Source organism: Apodemus sylvaticus, chromosome 3 (assembly GCF_947179515.1).
Source record: "Apodemus sylvaticus chromosome 3, mApoSyl1.1, whole genome shotgun sequence".
In the NCBI taxonomy this organism is placed as follows: Eukaryota; Metazoa; Chordata; class Mammalia; order Rodentia; family Muridae; genus Apodemus; species Apodemus sylvaticus.
Genome location: NC_067474.1, coordinates 139,997,523 through 140,012,782, shown reverse-complemented (window position 1 = coordinate 140,012,782; position 15,260 = coordinate 139,997,523). Strand labels below are relative to the sequence as shown.

The window sequence follows — 15,260 nt, the reverse complement described above, 5'->3', positions numbered from 1 at the left end:
AAAAATCTTCACTGTAATTCGGGAAACCAGTTAGTTGTTTAGCATAGAAAGGAACTCTGATCATCTACAAGGGACAAACACAAGAATGGAGAGCAGTCTTCATATTTACACCTTGCTATTGTCAGTGATATTTTTCCAGAGGGTAGTTAACACTCAATTTTTAAAAAAAAGAAAAAGATTCTTTTTTTTATATCTAAGTACACTGTAGCTGTCTTCAGACACACCAGAAGAGGGCATCAGATCTCATTACAGATGGCTGTAAGCCATCATGTGGTTGCTGGGATTTGAACTCAGGATCTCTGGAAGAGCAGTCAATGCTCTTAACCACTGAGCCATCTCTTCAGCCCAGCACTCAATTTTTAATATCCAGCCTCTTCTTAGCACAGATTCTAGGTGCTCCTGCAATATCCAGGGATCCCACTCAGGCTCCTCCAAGTGCTGAGTACAGACACACCTCCAGCTGGGAGATCTGCCCCTGCTTCCCCAAAGGACTTTAAGAAGTGTGTGTCCAGTGCTGGGTCTGCACAGAGCTACTTGACCAGGCTAAAGTTCTGGATCTGGGAACCTCTGGTAACCCCCTGTAAACAGAGGGTACAAACTAGTCATTTATTTTTTCAACTCTAATCCATTCTTTATATCTTTTTCTATGACATATGTGAGTGATAATAAAGATGTTGACTTGATTTTAAAATTAAAAAAAAAAAAATCCCAAGCAGGCTGGAGAGATGGCTCAGCAGGTCAGAGCGCTTGCTGCTTTTTCAGAGAAACCAAGTTTGGTCCCCAGCTCCCATATCAGGTGGCTGGGGTACCTGTGACTCCAGCTCCAGAGGATCTAACATCCTCTTCTCTATTCCTGGTGCCCCTCCATTCATGTTTCAGACACAGAGACATAGAAATAATAAATCTTTGAAAATAAAAACAATGTTTTCATAATACCCATCACCATCAAGATCCAGAGTAGAGTGTAACCCAGGAAAGAGATGTGCTAAGTAACAATCTATTTGCAGTGAAACAATAGTGCAGCTGACCTTTCCACCCGCAGCGTAGGCAACGCACAATGCCCTCCACAGACATTAAACCCAGCTGTGCTCAGTGGCTAACTGTGGGCAACACTCATTGAGATAATATTTTTCTATCAGAGTACATCAGCTGAACTATTACTAAAGCATTTTAGAGAGCTTCATGTATATCTAAGTAAGCACTCTACCACAGAATTGCATCCCTTGGTCCCATTTCTTTTGATTAAATATCAATCACTTTAAAAATTATGCATTTTCCCTGGGTGGTAGTGGCATACACTCCTTTAATTCAAGGCAGAGGCAAATGGATCTCTTGTGAGTTCAAGACCAGTCTGGTCTACAGAGTGAGTTCCAGGACTGCCAGGGCTATACAGAGAAACCCTGTCTTGAAAAAACAATCAAACAAACAAACAAACAAACAAAAGTATGCATTCTCAGGCTGAGAACCTGCCTATCAGGCATAAAGATCTGGATGACCCCTGACCCTGCACAAAAGCAGACATAGTGATAAGGCAGACAAGCATAGGGAATATCTTAGCCACCTGGGATTCCACTTGGTTTGCCTCCACCTGTATACCTGCCCCTCCTCCCAACGATGCACTTGACAACCTAGGACCACACCTGCATCAAGCTGTGCACAAAGACCCCCCCCCAAATGGAATGAGTTTCTCTATCTTTAACAAACACCAATGACCTTTCCTTCTTTTTCTTTTTCTTCTTTCTTCTTCTTGTTTTTGTTTTTTTGTTTTTTTGTTTTTGTTTTTTTGAGACAGGGTTTCTCTGTATAGCCCTGGCTGTTGTCCTGGAACTCACTCTGTAGACCAGGATGGCCTTGAACTCAGAAATCCACCTGCCTCTGCCTACCAAGTACTGGGACTAAAGGAGTGCACCACCACTGCTCGGCACCAATGACCTTTCAACGGACAGCCTTATTCAAAGATATTCCTATATATATGAAGACATGGATTAAGCCTATCCTGGTTGTAGGTAGATGTGCAGTAAGGTAACCTGTCCTTGCAGTAAACTCTGAGGGAAAAATCCTCTAATTAGTATACAAAATTAGACATACATAAAATTAAAACCAGATGGATCAGGAGAAATATGTGCAGTGGGGGGCTGGGGGGGGGGAGTTGGCTTATATAACCCAGAACTATCAGTCAAAATAAAGAAGTACCCAAATTTTATATGTGTGGGTGTTCTGCATGTTTTTTGCTTTGCAGGTTTCAGATTTCCTGCTTTTGTGGTCTGTCTCTAGGATCCTTCATAATCCAGAAAGCTCCTGGACAGTCAGGGTCGGTAAAACCACAGACAGGAACTGCAGACTCGCTGGTCTGGAGAACAGGATCTGAGACAAATCTCTGGCGCTAGCTAGGGAGAACTGACGTCCTGAACCGTGCCCCCCAAAGCCTGAAAGGTCGTTAATGGATAACCAGCTGGCTTCAGGAGCTCTAGACCTTGTAAGGTCACTGTCCAGCAGGAGTTCTGCTAAAGAACAAAGGCACACCCACCATTGCCCCCTTCCTCAAGAGTCAAGGCAAACTAGCCTGTCCATCACCACCTAGACACAGCGAAGTCCTCTGGGAAGCCCTGCATGCCCTGGAGATGTCAGCAATAAGATAAAGCCTTTCTAGACGGGCACAGTCATCGTCCCTTCAGCTGGTGTGCGTTGCTTGCACAGCCTGAGCATGCTCAGTCCTTAGGCATGTATCCTCTACTCTGTGCTAAATTCTGCCCACATCTCACACTGCACTTCATGTCAAGTCTTTCAAAGGAGATCACAATGTACAGGGGCTAAGAGGAGTCCAGCCTGAGATCACAGCAATATGTGCTTCACAGGACTACCTTGACACTAAAATAAACAAAACCATCACACAAAATAAATTCCCTATCCCACATCAGTACACAAATCTACTGAGGAGATCCCAAAGTAAAGCCAAGAGACGGTGATCGTTCGAACACCAGTGTTGACATTTGTTGTTCTTGGACGACCATTTGCTTGGCCCTTTCTTTCTATTCTGATATCCATTTCTTTCTGATGATAAATGCCATCTGGTGTGAATTTTCCTTCCAGCAGAAAAGTGGGAGAATTTTGCAGCTAAAGGAATTCAAAAGACCTCAGGGCTTTCATGAGATTCCATCACAGCAAATAAAGAGCTGGCTGGTGAATGCTCAAGCATGCGCCAGGAACTCGCCAACGTTGGAAAATCTCCACTGGCGTGTTCGCACACCAGAGAGCTGAGCTCACTGAAAGTGGTGAACGTCACAGTAACGATACCGGTTGCCTGGCGTTGCCAACACCAGTGACAGAATGGGATACACGCATTCTTCTTACGTTCATACATGTCATGTATATGTGCCTGTTCAGGTGAGGCAATACTTTGCTACTGAGACGCACTTCTGACCTCTCACTAATCCCTATCCCTCCTTTCTTCCTGGCTAACCCATCAGTTGACTGAACTCTGAACAGTTTCTTCCCTTGGGCAGGATGTGTGGGAAGCCCAGGAGCTGTAAAAAGCAGGGCTACCTCACTGTGATTCACGGGTTTTTGCTGAAGCTAACCCAGCGCCATCATATGCATGTATTTATTTGTCATAAAGCGTTTCCAAATAAGCAAGCTCAAAGTTAAGGCTGGGCACATAGCTCAGTAGTGGGACACATGCTGTGATTTTGTGAAGCCCTAGGTTCAGTCCCTAATGCCCCCCCCAAATTTATTAACCAATTAATTTAAAGATCCATCATTTCCTCCAGCTATTAACTTGCCTGTCTGTTGTGATACTTGTAAAAGAGCTCCCTCACACAAACTCCTATTCCCAGCTGGGTGGTGAATGCACAGGCCTTTAATCCCAGCACTTGTGAGACAGAGGCAGGTAGATCTGAGTCTGAGGCCAGCCTGGTCTACAGAGTGAGTTCCAGGACAGTCGGAGATACACTGTCTATAAACAAACAACTCCTGTTCATGTCCCATTTATGAGACGTATATCACAGTCTACAAAATAGCCTGTGGTAGCTCACACCTATAATCTCAGCACTCAGAAGGCAGAGGGAGGAGGATCTGGGTTGAGGGCAGCCTGGGTTACACAGTGGAGAAATTTGTAAGTTTTGTTTTGTTTTTTTAATTTGTGCTAATTTTCCTGGGCTTCGAAACTAGTGAGCAGGATGGATCCCCTACAAGCAAGCGCCTCCCACTCCTTAGAAGGCAGCCCCACTCTCCACTTGCCTGCCAAATTCATACACCTCTATTTTTACACTTCTTTACACTGGAAGGAATAACACATTCTGCCTGCCGGCCCCTGCCCCCGTGGTGCTGGGATTACAACTGTGCACCACCACGCTCAGTGTTCGCTGTGCTGATGGGCAAGCTAGGCCCACTGAGTCCAGCCCCCAGTTCACTAATACCAACCCGTTTTCTTTGCCATGCTTATGGCGTTCATAAAAGGAATATCGTTATTTGTATGACGTCAAACACGTAAAATTGTGGGGCAAAACAAAATCAAAGGAATATATATGTTTTAGATGTGTGTCCAAGATATACTTGTTATACCACCTCTTTCTGGAAAGAGACCCCGGAAAGAAAACTAGCCTGAGAGCGAAGCCTTTACTGTTCCCATGACTTAGCCATACTTTTAAAATCTTGTCAGTGTAAACTGTTGATCAAAACTAAAATGTTCAGTTCCTAGATCCGCAGCTGCGCGGTGACCTGGCCAAGCTTGGGGCCCAGGTGACTGCTCAGGGGCGCAGGTGACCACGGGAGGAGGGGGCGGTTGCTCGGCAACCAGAGCCGCAAACAACAGGAGTTCTCAGACCTGGGCTCCGAGGGAGAGCGGGGAGACCAGGTGAGGGGATGCGGGCGAGCGGGGCACCCCCAGCAGACTTCCTAAACCAGTCTTCAGGCTCGGGTACTGACTGCGGCGCACCGGAAGGATCCTGCTGGACACTAAATTCTGACTCCAGCTCCTCCTACTCCACCGCCAGCCCTCCTCCATACCAGGCGGGGCAAGGGACCCCGCCTCCCTCTCTGCCCAGAGAGCTGGTTAAAGCCTGGGTGTGCCACCCAGTTATACCACCCCGGAAAGGAAACGAGGCTTCTCCCAGATCCCCCGTGGGCCTGGCCCACAGCCTAGGAAAGAGTGATTGTTGGAAGCAGGGGTGGAAACTGTATTAAGGGGTATGTTCCGGGCCATTCCTTCAGCTGTCACATTTGGCATCTCCTAAACACACACACACACCACACACACGCACCACACACCACAGACCACACACACACACACCACACACACACACCACACACACATACACCACACACATACACACACACACCACACACACACAAACCACACACACACACACCCCACACACACCACACACACATACACCACACACACATACCACACACACACATACCACACACACACACATACCACACACCACACACACACCACACACACACACACACACACACACAGGCTTTATCCTTTTCTTTACGCTCATCCTTGCATCTGCAGGCTCCAGGGCTTTGTGCCTGAAGACAGACCACTGAGGAAATACAGCTTGATTGCTAATACCTCACAGGGAGTAAGTTGGAGGGGGTCTGAGTTGGAAACCTTCCCAGCAGACTCTGCGGCGGGGGGGGGGGGGGGGGGGAGGGCTTAGAGCCAAGAGGACAAGCTGGGGGGCGGGGTGCAGAAAAGGTGCTTTTCTTTTCTTCTGCAGGTGGCAATCGGGAACAGGCCTAAGGGTTTCAGACCCTTGCCTCCTTAGCCATGGCTACACTAAGTGTCAAGCCCAGCCAACGCTACCAGCTCTCTGACTGGCGCACCAACAGCTACCTATTGTCCACCAATGCGGAGCGGCAGCGAGATGCTTCCCACCAGATCCGCCAGGAGGCCCGGATCCTTCGCAATGAGACCAACAACCAGGTTTGTGGGCCCGCTAAGGCCCATGGGCCACAGGAGAGCCCGTAACCACAGACATCCGTTTTATCTGGTTCTGTCTCTTCCAGACTGTATGGGATGAACATGACAACAGGACTCGCCTGGCAGAGAGGATCGATACCGTCAACCGATGGAAGGAGATGCTGGACAAGTGTCTGACCGATTTAGATGCTGAGATCGACAGCCTGACACAGGCAGGGAGCCAGGGCTGGGCATCAGAGGCTCTGATAGGAAGGCCCACCCCTCCTACCCCATTTCCAGATCTGGAAGCCACCATCCCCTCTGCTGACGTTGAGGATGGGTGAGATCTCCCGGGGACGGCCCCACCAATGCCTGTGCCCTTCCTTTCTAGGCAAAAGAGTCAGCAGAGCAAAACCTTCAGGCCAAGAACCTGCCTCTGGATGTGGCCATCGAGTGCCTGACTCTGCGAGAGAGCCGGCGAGACATCGACGTGGTGAAGGACCCTGTGGAGGAACAGCTGCTGAAAGAGGTGGAGGTCATTGAAGCCACCAAGAAGGTCCTACAGGAGAAGATCAGCCAGGCCTTCCAGCACCTTTGGTGAGGCGGGGGCGGGCCTGAGCACGCTCACATGCACTGGAGGCTCGGTGGGACTTGCCGGATGGTCTCTGTCCCCAGCCTTCCGGCAGAAACTACTCATTGTTAGGATCCTAGGCCGCCTTTGGTCCTTGCCTGAAAGCTTCTGCCGTTGCTATCGGCCCCCTATTGTAAGTGCTCATGCATGCATGTGAAGCCACATACCTGTGCCTTGTCTTGTGTCTGGGGGACACGCATGAGGCTGTTCTGTCTTAGATGCAGCAGCACAAACATTATCACGCACACACACACACACACACACACACCTTCAGGATCCTTGCAGTCCAGTGAGGGCTGCATCCTGGTTCCTGAGGTCACGGCCCCGTCGCCTTCTCCTTCCCCAGCCTCCTGCAGGAAATCCGGCAGCAGCTCAACTCTGACCACCGGGACAAAATGGAGACGCTGGAAATCGACAGGGGCTGCCTCTCTCTCAACCTCACTTCCCCAAACATCTCTCTGAAAGTCAACCCCACACGAATCCCCAAAGAGTAAGACCAGTGTTTCAGCCAGTCCTTTCTGTGTCCCTTGTGCGTCCCAGTGACCCCATTGTCTCCTGTGTGTCCCAGTGACCCCATTGTCTCCTTGTGTGTCCCTATGACCCCATTGTCTCCTTTTGTGTCCCTGTGACCCCATTGTCTCCTTGTGTGTCCCTGTGACCCCATTGTCTCCTTGTGTGTCCCTGTGACCCCATTGTCTCCTTGTGTGTCCCTGTGACCCCATTGTCTCCTTGTGTGTCCCTGTGACCCCATTGTCTCCTTGTGTGTCCCTGTGACCCCATTGTCTCCTTGTGTGTCCCTGTGACCCCATTGTCTCCTTGTGTGTCCCTGTGACCCCACTGTCTCCTTGTGTGTCCCTGTGACCCCATTGTCTCCTTTTGTGTCCCTGTGACCCCATTGTCTCCTTGTGTGTCCCAGTTACCCCCATTGTCTCTGTGTGTGTCCCAGTGATCCCCATTGTCTCCTTGTGTGTCCCAGTGACCCCCATTGTCTCCGTGTGTGTCCCTGTGACCCCGCTGTCTCCTTGTGTGCCCCTGTGACCCGATTGTCTCCTTGTGTGTCCCTGTGACCCGATTGTCTCCTTGCCTCCACAGCTCCACCACACTGCGGGAGTGGGATGACTTCACTCGATTCAACAAAAACCGGGCAGATGCGGAAATGAAAGCAGGCATAGAGCTGAGGGAAGCCATTGCCCTAGCTATTGCGCAGGTAACTAAGCTCAACTCACCTCTCTTTCCTTCCATACTGACCACATGTTAGCCCTTCCCCTGAGGTAAAACAGCAGTCTCACCAGGCCATGCCCCTCCTCTGGCCCGGCTCACCCTCCTCCTGCAGACCAACAATGAACTGGAAGCTCAGAGGGTTGCGACAGAATTTGCCTTCAGGAAGCGGCTTCGGGAGATGGAGGGTTTTTACAGTGAGCTCAAGTGGCAAGAGAAAAATGTGAGTCCCATCCCCTGCCCCTCTCCCAGCTGCCCTTCCCTCCCTGGTGTGAGAGAAGACACTCAAACCCTGGCCGGAAGCTCCCAGCTGGGAGCCCGAGTGTGAGTCTTGCCAGTGGAGAACAATATTGTCTGCCACAGACCTTAGAAGAGATAGCCGAGCTGCAGGGAGACATCCGGCGCCTGGAGGAGGACCTGCGTAGAAAGATGATGAACTTGAAGCTTGCGCACACCCGCCTGGAGTCCAGAACCTACCGGCCCAATGTGGAGCTCTGCCGGGACCAGGTACAAGAGGCCTGCCCCAGTGGGGACCACCCTGTCTGCTAAGGAGTCCTCAGTATTACCCCTCTGCACACGTTTGTTGTGGAACAAGCATTCTGGCCCGAGGCAGCCAGCTGAGGGGCCGTGTGACTGAACTGAAAACCCCATCCTGCCCTTCTACCCCCAGACACAGTATGGCCTCATCGATGAAGTCCACCAGCTGGAGGCCACCATCAATACCATGAAACAGAAGCTGGCCCAAACACAGTAGGTTTAGAGAGTGGGCAGGAAGGGTGGGAGGCACTGCCCAATCACGGGCTTTCTGCTGGTGAGATAACCTGGTCCCTGCAGCCTGGTGTAGGGCTGTGAGCTCTCCATGCCTCCCCTGCAGGGATGCTCTGGATGCCCTGTGCAAGCACCTGGCCCGGATACAGGCTGATATTGCGTGCAAGGCCAACACCATGCTCTTGGACACCAAGTGTATGGACACCCGGCGCAAGCTGACAGTGCCGGCTGAGAAATTTGTGCCCCAGGTGGACACCTTCACGCGCACGACAAACCGCACACTGAGTCCACTCAAAGTCTGCCATCTGGAGCTAGCCTAGACTGGCGGCTGAAGGAAGACGCAAGGTTGGGGGGAGGAGGGAATGATGAGGGGACAGTAAAATAATAAAGATGGAGTTCTCAAGCCAGGCTCTTCTCTGCTACCCAGGAAGGTGGCTGACCGAGTGAGACAGTCCACTTAGGGGGTGGAGTCGCCTAGACTTCGTAGGGGTCGAGTCCAAAGCCACTCCAGAAGTGTGGGTGTGAAGATACGGGTGCTCACCCGCGGGCAGCAGTGGCTTTGAGTGGGCAACATTCTCGTTCAGGTGCTTTTCAAAGGGTCCTCCGGGAGACTTTAGGGGGCTGTAGGCCCCATTTGTGGTGCCCTTTACTAAAGGCAAGGTAGGGAGCGCCAAAGCGAAGCATGCGAGTACTTGCGGGACGCTGCGTCTCCAGACCGCTGGGTGGCGCTGTGGGGTGGGACGTAGGCTGAGACTCCGGACCACCAGGGGGCGCTGTGGGAACGCGGGGCGAGACGACCAAGGAGGCGGCAGCATTGGCGCCGGAAGTGGCGACTAGTCCGCGCGCAGATGGCGGCAGCGGCAGCGGCGGCGGCGATGACGGCGGCGGGCGGCGGAGCTGGTGCGGCCCGCTCCCTCTCGCGCTTCCGAGGCTGCCTGGCGGGCGCGCTGCTGGGAGATTGCGTGGGCGCTGTATACGAGGCACACGATACCGTCAGCCTGACATCAGTCCTGAGTCACGTCGAGAGCCTGGAGCCGGACCCGGGCACGCCGGGCAGCGCGCGGACAGGTGGGCGGGGCACCAGCCATAGGGTCCCCACCCCGGGGCGAGGGGACCGACCTTCGGGGGCGCGCGCGCGCTCGCGGACGAGGCTGCCAAGGTGGAGGCTCCTGCGGCGAGCTCCCGCCAAATCACTAGGCCGAAGGCCCCTGGACCGGGTCGGTTTTCCCCAACTCTCCATGGTTGTAGGTCTCCAGCCATGACCACATTCAGTGCCCAGGCCTCGCCTAAAACCTTGGCTAGAAGCCGGGCGGTGGTGGCGCACGCCTGTAATCCCAGCACTTGGGAGGCAGAGGCAGGCGGATTTCTGAGTTCGAGGCCAGCCTGGTCTACAGAGTGAGTTCCAGGACAGCCAGGGCTACACAGAAAAACCCTGTCTCGAAAGGAAAGAGAGAGAAACAGAGATAGAGGAGAGGGGAAGGGAGAAAGAGAGAAAGAAAGAAAGGAAAGGAAAGGAAAAGCAGGAAGGATGGTAACAAAACCAGAGGAAAGAATTTCAAGACAGAGACACTGGTGTGTTATAGAAAAGTCAAGGTAGTCTGGACCCAGAAAACCATGTCGAGTGGGTTGAGAACATGGAAAATGGGTGTTAAAGGAAGCAGAGATAAGACAAAGGTGACCATTTATTTCATTATGGTTTGGTAAGATGAAAAAAAGGTGTGTTTTATGTTGAGTGGAAGTTGGGTCCCTGTGGCTACAGAAAACACGTTTTAAGAGGGTCTGAGTGAAAAGGGCTGACAAGGAACAGAAGTTCTGGTGTCAGGCAGTGCTAAATCTAGGAGCTCAGCCCAACTCCTAACTGGCTTGCTTGGTTCCTCTTGGCCTTGAGATTGCCTTTGGGGACGGCTCACCCTGGCAGTCCTTGTTCTCCTGTATGGTATGAGGAGCGTGCAGAAGGTGGGGGCTCCTTTTGCTCCGAGCTCTACAACCGTTGCTACTTGAGTCTGCGGCCCAGCCCTAAATAAGGGACTGGCAATAAGAGATGGGTGGACGCCTTAGAGTTGCCAACTAGGCAGGAGGTCAGTCCCGGGCTGGGACTAAAGAAGATGGTTCCCCCAGGAAGACAAGGGCACAGGGCAAGTGGAGGGAGGGCAGACAGTGTCCCCGTCACCCACAGAGGTGTGCTGAGCATGTGGAGAGAGGGGCAGGGAACAGCCCTGACCCCAGTGAGCGAGGGTGGCCTTTACCTCTGACCAGGCTGGCAGAGACTAGGAATGTGTTTACAGCTGTGAAGGTGGGACGCAGGGGCCACCCGAGAAGAGGGAGAGTGGAACTTAAGCTACAAGGGGGGAGTGGACTGGCTATTTGGAGTATGACATGTTAGAAATACCAGGCCATGATGAGTGTGGTGTCACACGCTGTGACACCAGAATTTACAAGAAAGAGGCGGGAAGACCTCAGCAAGTTTGAGGCTAGCCTGGTCTACACAGTTCTGAGCAAGACAACTACAGACAGTGAGACCTTCCCCGTCTCTAAAGCAAAAGGGGCTGTAGAGATAATTCAGCAGTTTGGAGTGCTGACTGCTCTTCCAGAGCAGCCAGGTTCAATTCCCAGCAGCCACATGGCAGCTCACAACCATCTGTCACTCCAGGCTCAAGGAATCTGACACCCTCCTAATAGCTTCCCTGGGCTCCAGGCATGCATGTGGTGCACAGACATCCATGAAGGCAAAAACACCCTTACAAATACACATTTAAAGGAGGAGGGGCTTCCAGGATCCTGCAGCTAGGGGAAATAGAGACGATGGGGAGCAGACCTAGTTGGAAGGACTTGACCCAAGTGCTAGGATTGATTGGTCCCAAGCCTGGGCAGGGGAAGCCATGAGATGGAAGATGCCAAGGAAGGAGGAGGGCAAGCTGGGAGGGACCTGTGTACAGATCTCGTGAATTGAAAGGGAGAAGGCAATGTCCTACTTACGGATTTGTGGCAGTGCGTAAAGCCACGCTGGAGGTGGAAGTGTGCAGCCCGTGAGGGTCATAAGATGATGAGTGGTGAAGGAGGAAAGGAGTGGAAGGTTTCCCTTCAGAAATCAGCAGGGCGCCACGACTGCCTTGTAAGAGACAGTTACTGAAGTCCCAAGGCTGAGGTCTGAAGACTTCCTAGCTTGAAGGGGGAAGGGTCGCAGTGAGGTCATTGTAGAGGTCGGCGCTGGACCACCAAGAGGAACGAGAGTTCATTCCACTGTCACTGCGGCCCTGTGGGTTGCTCTCACCCTCCACCCTCTTCCTTGCAGAGACATTGTACTACACAGATGACACCGCCATGACCAGGGCCCTGGTGCAGTCCCTGCTGGCCAAGGAGGCCTTCGACGAGGTGGACATGGCTCACAGGTGAGGGATGTAACCCTGGCATGGGACCAGGTGGGCCTCGAGAGAGAAGCAGTACCTGTGTATCCTCGGCATCCCTTCCTCAGCAGGACTCTTTCTTTGGCTAACATCTGCTCCCCAAGATAAAATTTGGCAACACTGTTAGTACAGGCTCCCTAGGCACCTACTCCTTCCAACCCAGCCCAGCCTTTTTTTCTAGCCGGAAGAGTCACTTTTGGAACTTTGATCTGTCTCCCTTTTCTTCGCTAGGTTTGCCCAAGAATACAAGAAGGACCCTGACAGAGGGTATGGGGCTGGAGTCATCACCGTCTTCAAGAAACTCCTGAATCCCAAGTGCCGTGATGTCTATGAGCCTGCCCGGGCCCAGTTCAATGGAAAGGGCTCCTATGGCAACGGGGGTGCCATGCGGGTGGCAGGCATCCCGCTGGCCTATAGCAGTGTCCAAGATGTACAGAAGGTACTGGGCAGGCTGGTCACAGAGGCCCCTTTCCCAGCTCTGTCTGTAGAGACGTGACAGTGGCTCCTCCTCTCCATAGTTTGCCCGGCTCTCAGCCCAGCTGACCCATGCCTCTTCCCTGGGGTACAACGGTGCCATCTTGCAGGCCCTGGCTGTGCACCTAGCTCTGCAAGGTGTGTCATCCAGTGAGCACTTCCTCGAGCAGCTCCTGGGCCACATGGAGGAACTGGAAGGTGATGCCCAGTCGGTCTTGGATGCCAAGGAGTGAGTACAGGCTGGAGCGAGGGCTGGGGCAGGTCAGTGTGGACAGGGCAGGGGTGGGTGTCCAGCATTGCCACCAAGCTAGACCTTCTGCTCTTCACTGGGAACTTTATGGAGTGGGTAGAAGAGGCCCCTTTGCCTCGAAAGAATCATGGCCCTTAGTGTCTCAGACAACAGAGCACCTCTCCCTCCCAACACCAGGAAGGCACATGTGCCTGGATGAGACCTGATGTCCCAGTTCCTCTTTTGAGTTCAGTCCCCCTGCCTGTCTGCTTGCTCACTCTGACCTTTTGGAAATTGCTTCCCAAACCCCAGATTGGGCATGGAGGAACGTCCGTACTCTAGCAGGCTGAAGAAGGTTGGAGAGCTGCTGGACCAGGCTGTGGTGAGCCGAGAGGAAGTGGTGTCTGAGCTAGGTGGGTGGACCCCAGCTGCCCGTGGGGCAAAGGACTGCTGGGACAGCTAGAACTGCTCTTTGTAGGGCTCCTGGCTGGGCTAAGAACATGGTTCCTGCAGCCTTGAGGATCAGTATCCCCAGAAAAGGCAACTGGCAGCCAGTTTGTCCACTGGTGTGGTTATGGATCTAAATTTGCCTGGTACCTATACCCTGGGCACTATGTGAAGTCCTTCACAGCGACCCACCTCTCAGCAGCTGTAGGAGAGAGCAAGAATGGGTCCCGGGTTGTCTCACTGTAGAGCCTGAGGTCTCAGGCATGGCCTGCACAAAGCTGGGAGTGTCAACTCTTGGCAGGCAAGGTCACGTTCCTATGCCCCGGCTTTCCTGCAGGGAACGGCATTGCTGCCTTTGAATCTGTGCCCACCGCCATCTACTGCTTTCTGCGCTGCATGGAGCCTGATCCTGAGATCCCCTCCACCTTCAACAGCCTCCAGCGGACTCTCATCTACTCCGTCTCACTTGGTGGAGACACAGACACAATAGCCACCATGGCTGGGGCCATTGCTGGAGCTTACTATGGGATGGAACAGGTGCCGGAGAGCTGGCAGCAAAGCTGCGAAGGCTTTGAGGAGACAGATGTCCTAGCCCAGAGCCTGCACCGAGTCTTCCAAGAAAGTTCATAAGGGCCGAGGCTTCAGAGGTCCTGCCAGGCCCATCAGGTCCAAGGACAGCTTAGATTGGACTCCACAGTTCCCTTAGGTTGACTCGCCTGCCCTGCCTTCCTAGAGGGCGGGCTGAAGGTACCCTTGGGGCTGGAGTCTTGAGACAGCCTGTGGAACAGAGAATCGCTGGTGTCTCCTTGGGCTGCAGCTCTGGCTTGCTGCAGAGCTGTCTGATACCCAGGGTCCTCAGAAATATGAGGGCCAGGGCAGGTCTTATTTTGGAGGGTATGTGTGGCACTGTTTTTTAACTAGAACATGGGACTTGGGAAGGTGGAATGTCCTATGGGAGTATCCTATCTCCCAGCTGCGTTTTAACCAGTTTGACAGCCTATTACTGAGTGGGCGGAGCCAGCAACAGGTTGGCTGGCTCTTGAGACTGGCACTCAGCCCATCCACTGGCTGCTGGGCCCGGCCCGTCACTGCAATGGGCTCCTTGACAGCTTCTGGTGGTTGTCACAGCAATAAACAGTTTTTTGTAAATCCCAGCATTTCCCGTTTCTGTCTCCACTGGTGGATTGTCTTTAAGTAGTAACTCCCTGCCTGGACTGCACTTTCCAGTGCTAGGACCCAAGGTAGCAGCTGCTGTATTGTGGACCATCTTCTACTTCCAGCCAGGAAGGGCAGAGTAGGCATGATCAATGACTTCTTATTGGAGGTCACCACAGTGTTGTCCCCATATGGACAAATGCTTTGCCTGAGACACTTGGTAGAAACAGATTGATTATTCTTCCTCAAACAGTCCAGGCCTGGCTGGATCAGGAAGAGGGACCCTCTAGGAGGTGCAGTGCACCCACCTGGGATAGGAATGGGTATCATCCTAGGTGGACATCCCAGGTACAGCCCAAGGAACTAAGTTGCCCAGGCTGAAGGCCTTTGTTAGCATTTTGTCTAAGCTCCGCCCCAGTTACCTGGCAACAGCAGGTAGGTGTGACTCACTGTAAAAGGGGCTGCTTGCCCCCTCTGCTCTCTTATTTTTATCTTCTTGCTCCTGCTCGTCCTCTTACCCCTTCCCCTCCCCTCCCCTCCCCTCCCCTCCCCTCCCTCTCTCCACGTGCTCATGGCCTCTATCTCCACCCGGCCTTTCCCTGTCTCTTCTACCCTCTTAACTCCCCTCCATAGCCTGAATAAACTATTCTATACCAGTGTGGCTGGTCTCAGGGGGAAGGGATGCCTTAGCATGGGCCCGACAAGGCACCCCCTTCCCCCATACCTGACTACGCCTCCACCAAACATATCCCTTCTCTATCTTCTAATAAACAAAATAACTTTGGCCTGCAAGGAAGCTTTGTACGGCATCTATTATAAAGGACAGTTGAAACTGGGCATAGTGATAGTGGTGCATGCATTTAATCCTGGTACTCAGGAGGCAGGAGCAGGCAGATCTCTGGGTTCAAGGCCATCCTGGTCTACAGAGCGAGTTCCAGGACAGCCAGAGCTATACAGTTAGACCCTGTCTGGGGGTGTGGGGGGAGACATGACACCTTCCCATAAACCAGGATAGTCTGTGAG

The 15,260-nt window shown here is 52.6% G+C and overlaps 2 protein-coding genes across 3 annotated transcripts; both read left to right on the top strand.

The window, feature by feature from the left end:
• Positions 1 to 5,042: 5,042 nt before the first annotated feature.
• Positions 5,043 to 8,931, top strand: Tekt2 (tektin 2). The gene is made up of 11 exons (XM_052177367.1): positions 5,043 to 5,184; positions 5,522 to 5,591; positions 5,730 to 5,935; positions 6,019 to 6,144; positions 6,303 to 6,508; positions 6,889 to 7,032; positions 7,635 to 7,749; positions 7,876 to 7,983; positions 8,124 to 8,267; positions 8,431 to 8,510; positions 8,635 to 8,931. The coding sequence occupies exons 3-11, from the start codon at positions 5,780 to 5,782 to the stop codon at positions 8,846 to 8,848; spliced, it is 1,293 nt and encodes a 430-aa protein (XP_052033327.1). The 5' UTR covers positions 5,043 to 5,184; positions 5,522 to 5,591; positions 5,730 to 5,779; the 3' UTR covers positions 8,849 to 8,931.
• A 416-nt stretch (positions 8,932 to 9,347) lies between these two features.
• On the top strand, positions 9,348 to 14,231 carry Adprs (ADP-ribosylserine hydrolase). Of its 2 annotated transcripts, none has more exons than XM_052177365.1 (6): positions 9,348 to 9,596; positions 11,821 to 11,917; positions 12,164 to 12,371; positions 12,451 to 12,635; positions 12,948 to 13,017; positions 13,420 to 13,667. In XM_052177365.1, the coding sequence occupies exons 1-6, from the start codon at positions 9,377 to 9,379 to the stop codon at positions 13,570 to 13,572; spliced, it is 933 nt and encodes a 310-aa protein (XP_052033325.1). In that variant the 5' UTR covers positions 9,348 to 9,376; the 3' UTR covers positions 13,573 to 13,667. The 2 variants fall into 2 exon arrangements, with proteins under 2 accessions (XP_052033325.1, XP_052033324.1); XM_052177364.1 differs by having other exon boundaries at positions 9,350 to 9,596; positions 12,948 to 13,048; positions 13,420 to 14,231.
• Positions 14,232 to 15,260: the final 1,029 nt, after the last annotated feature.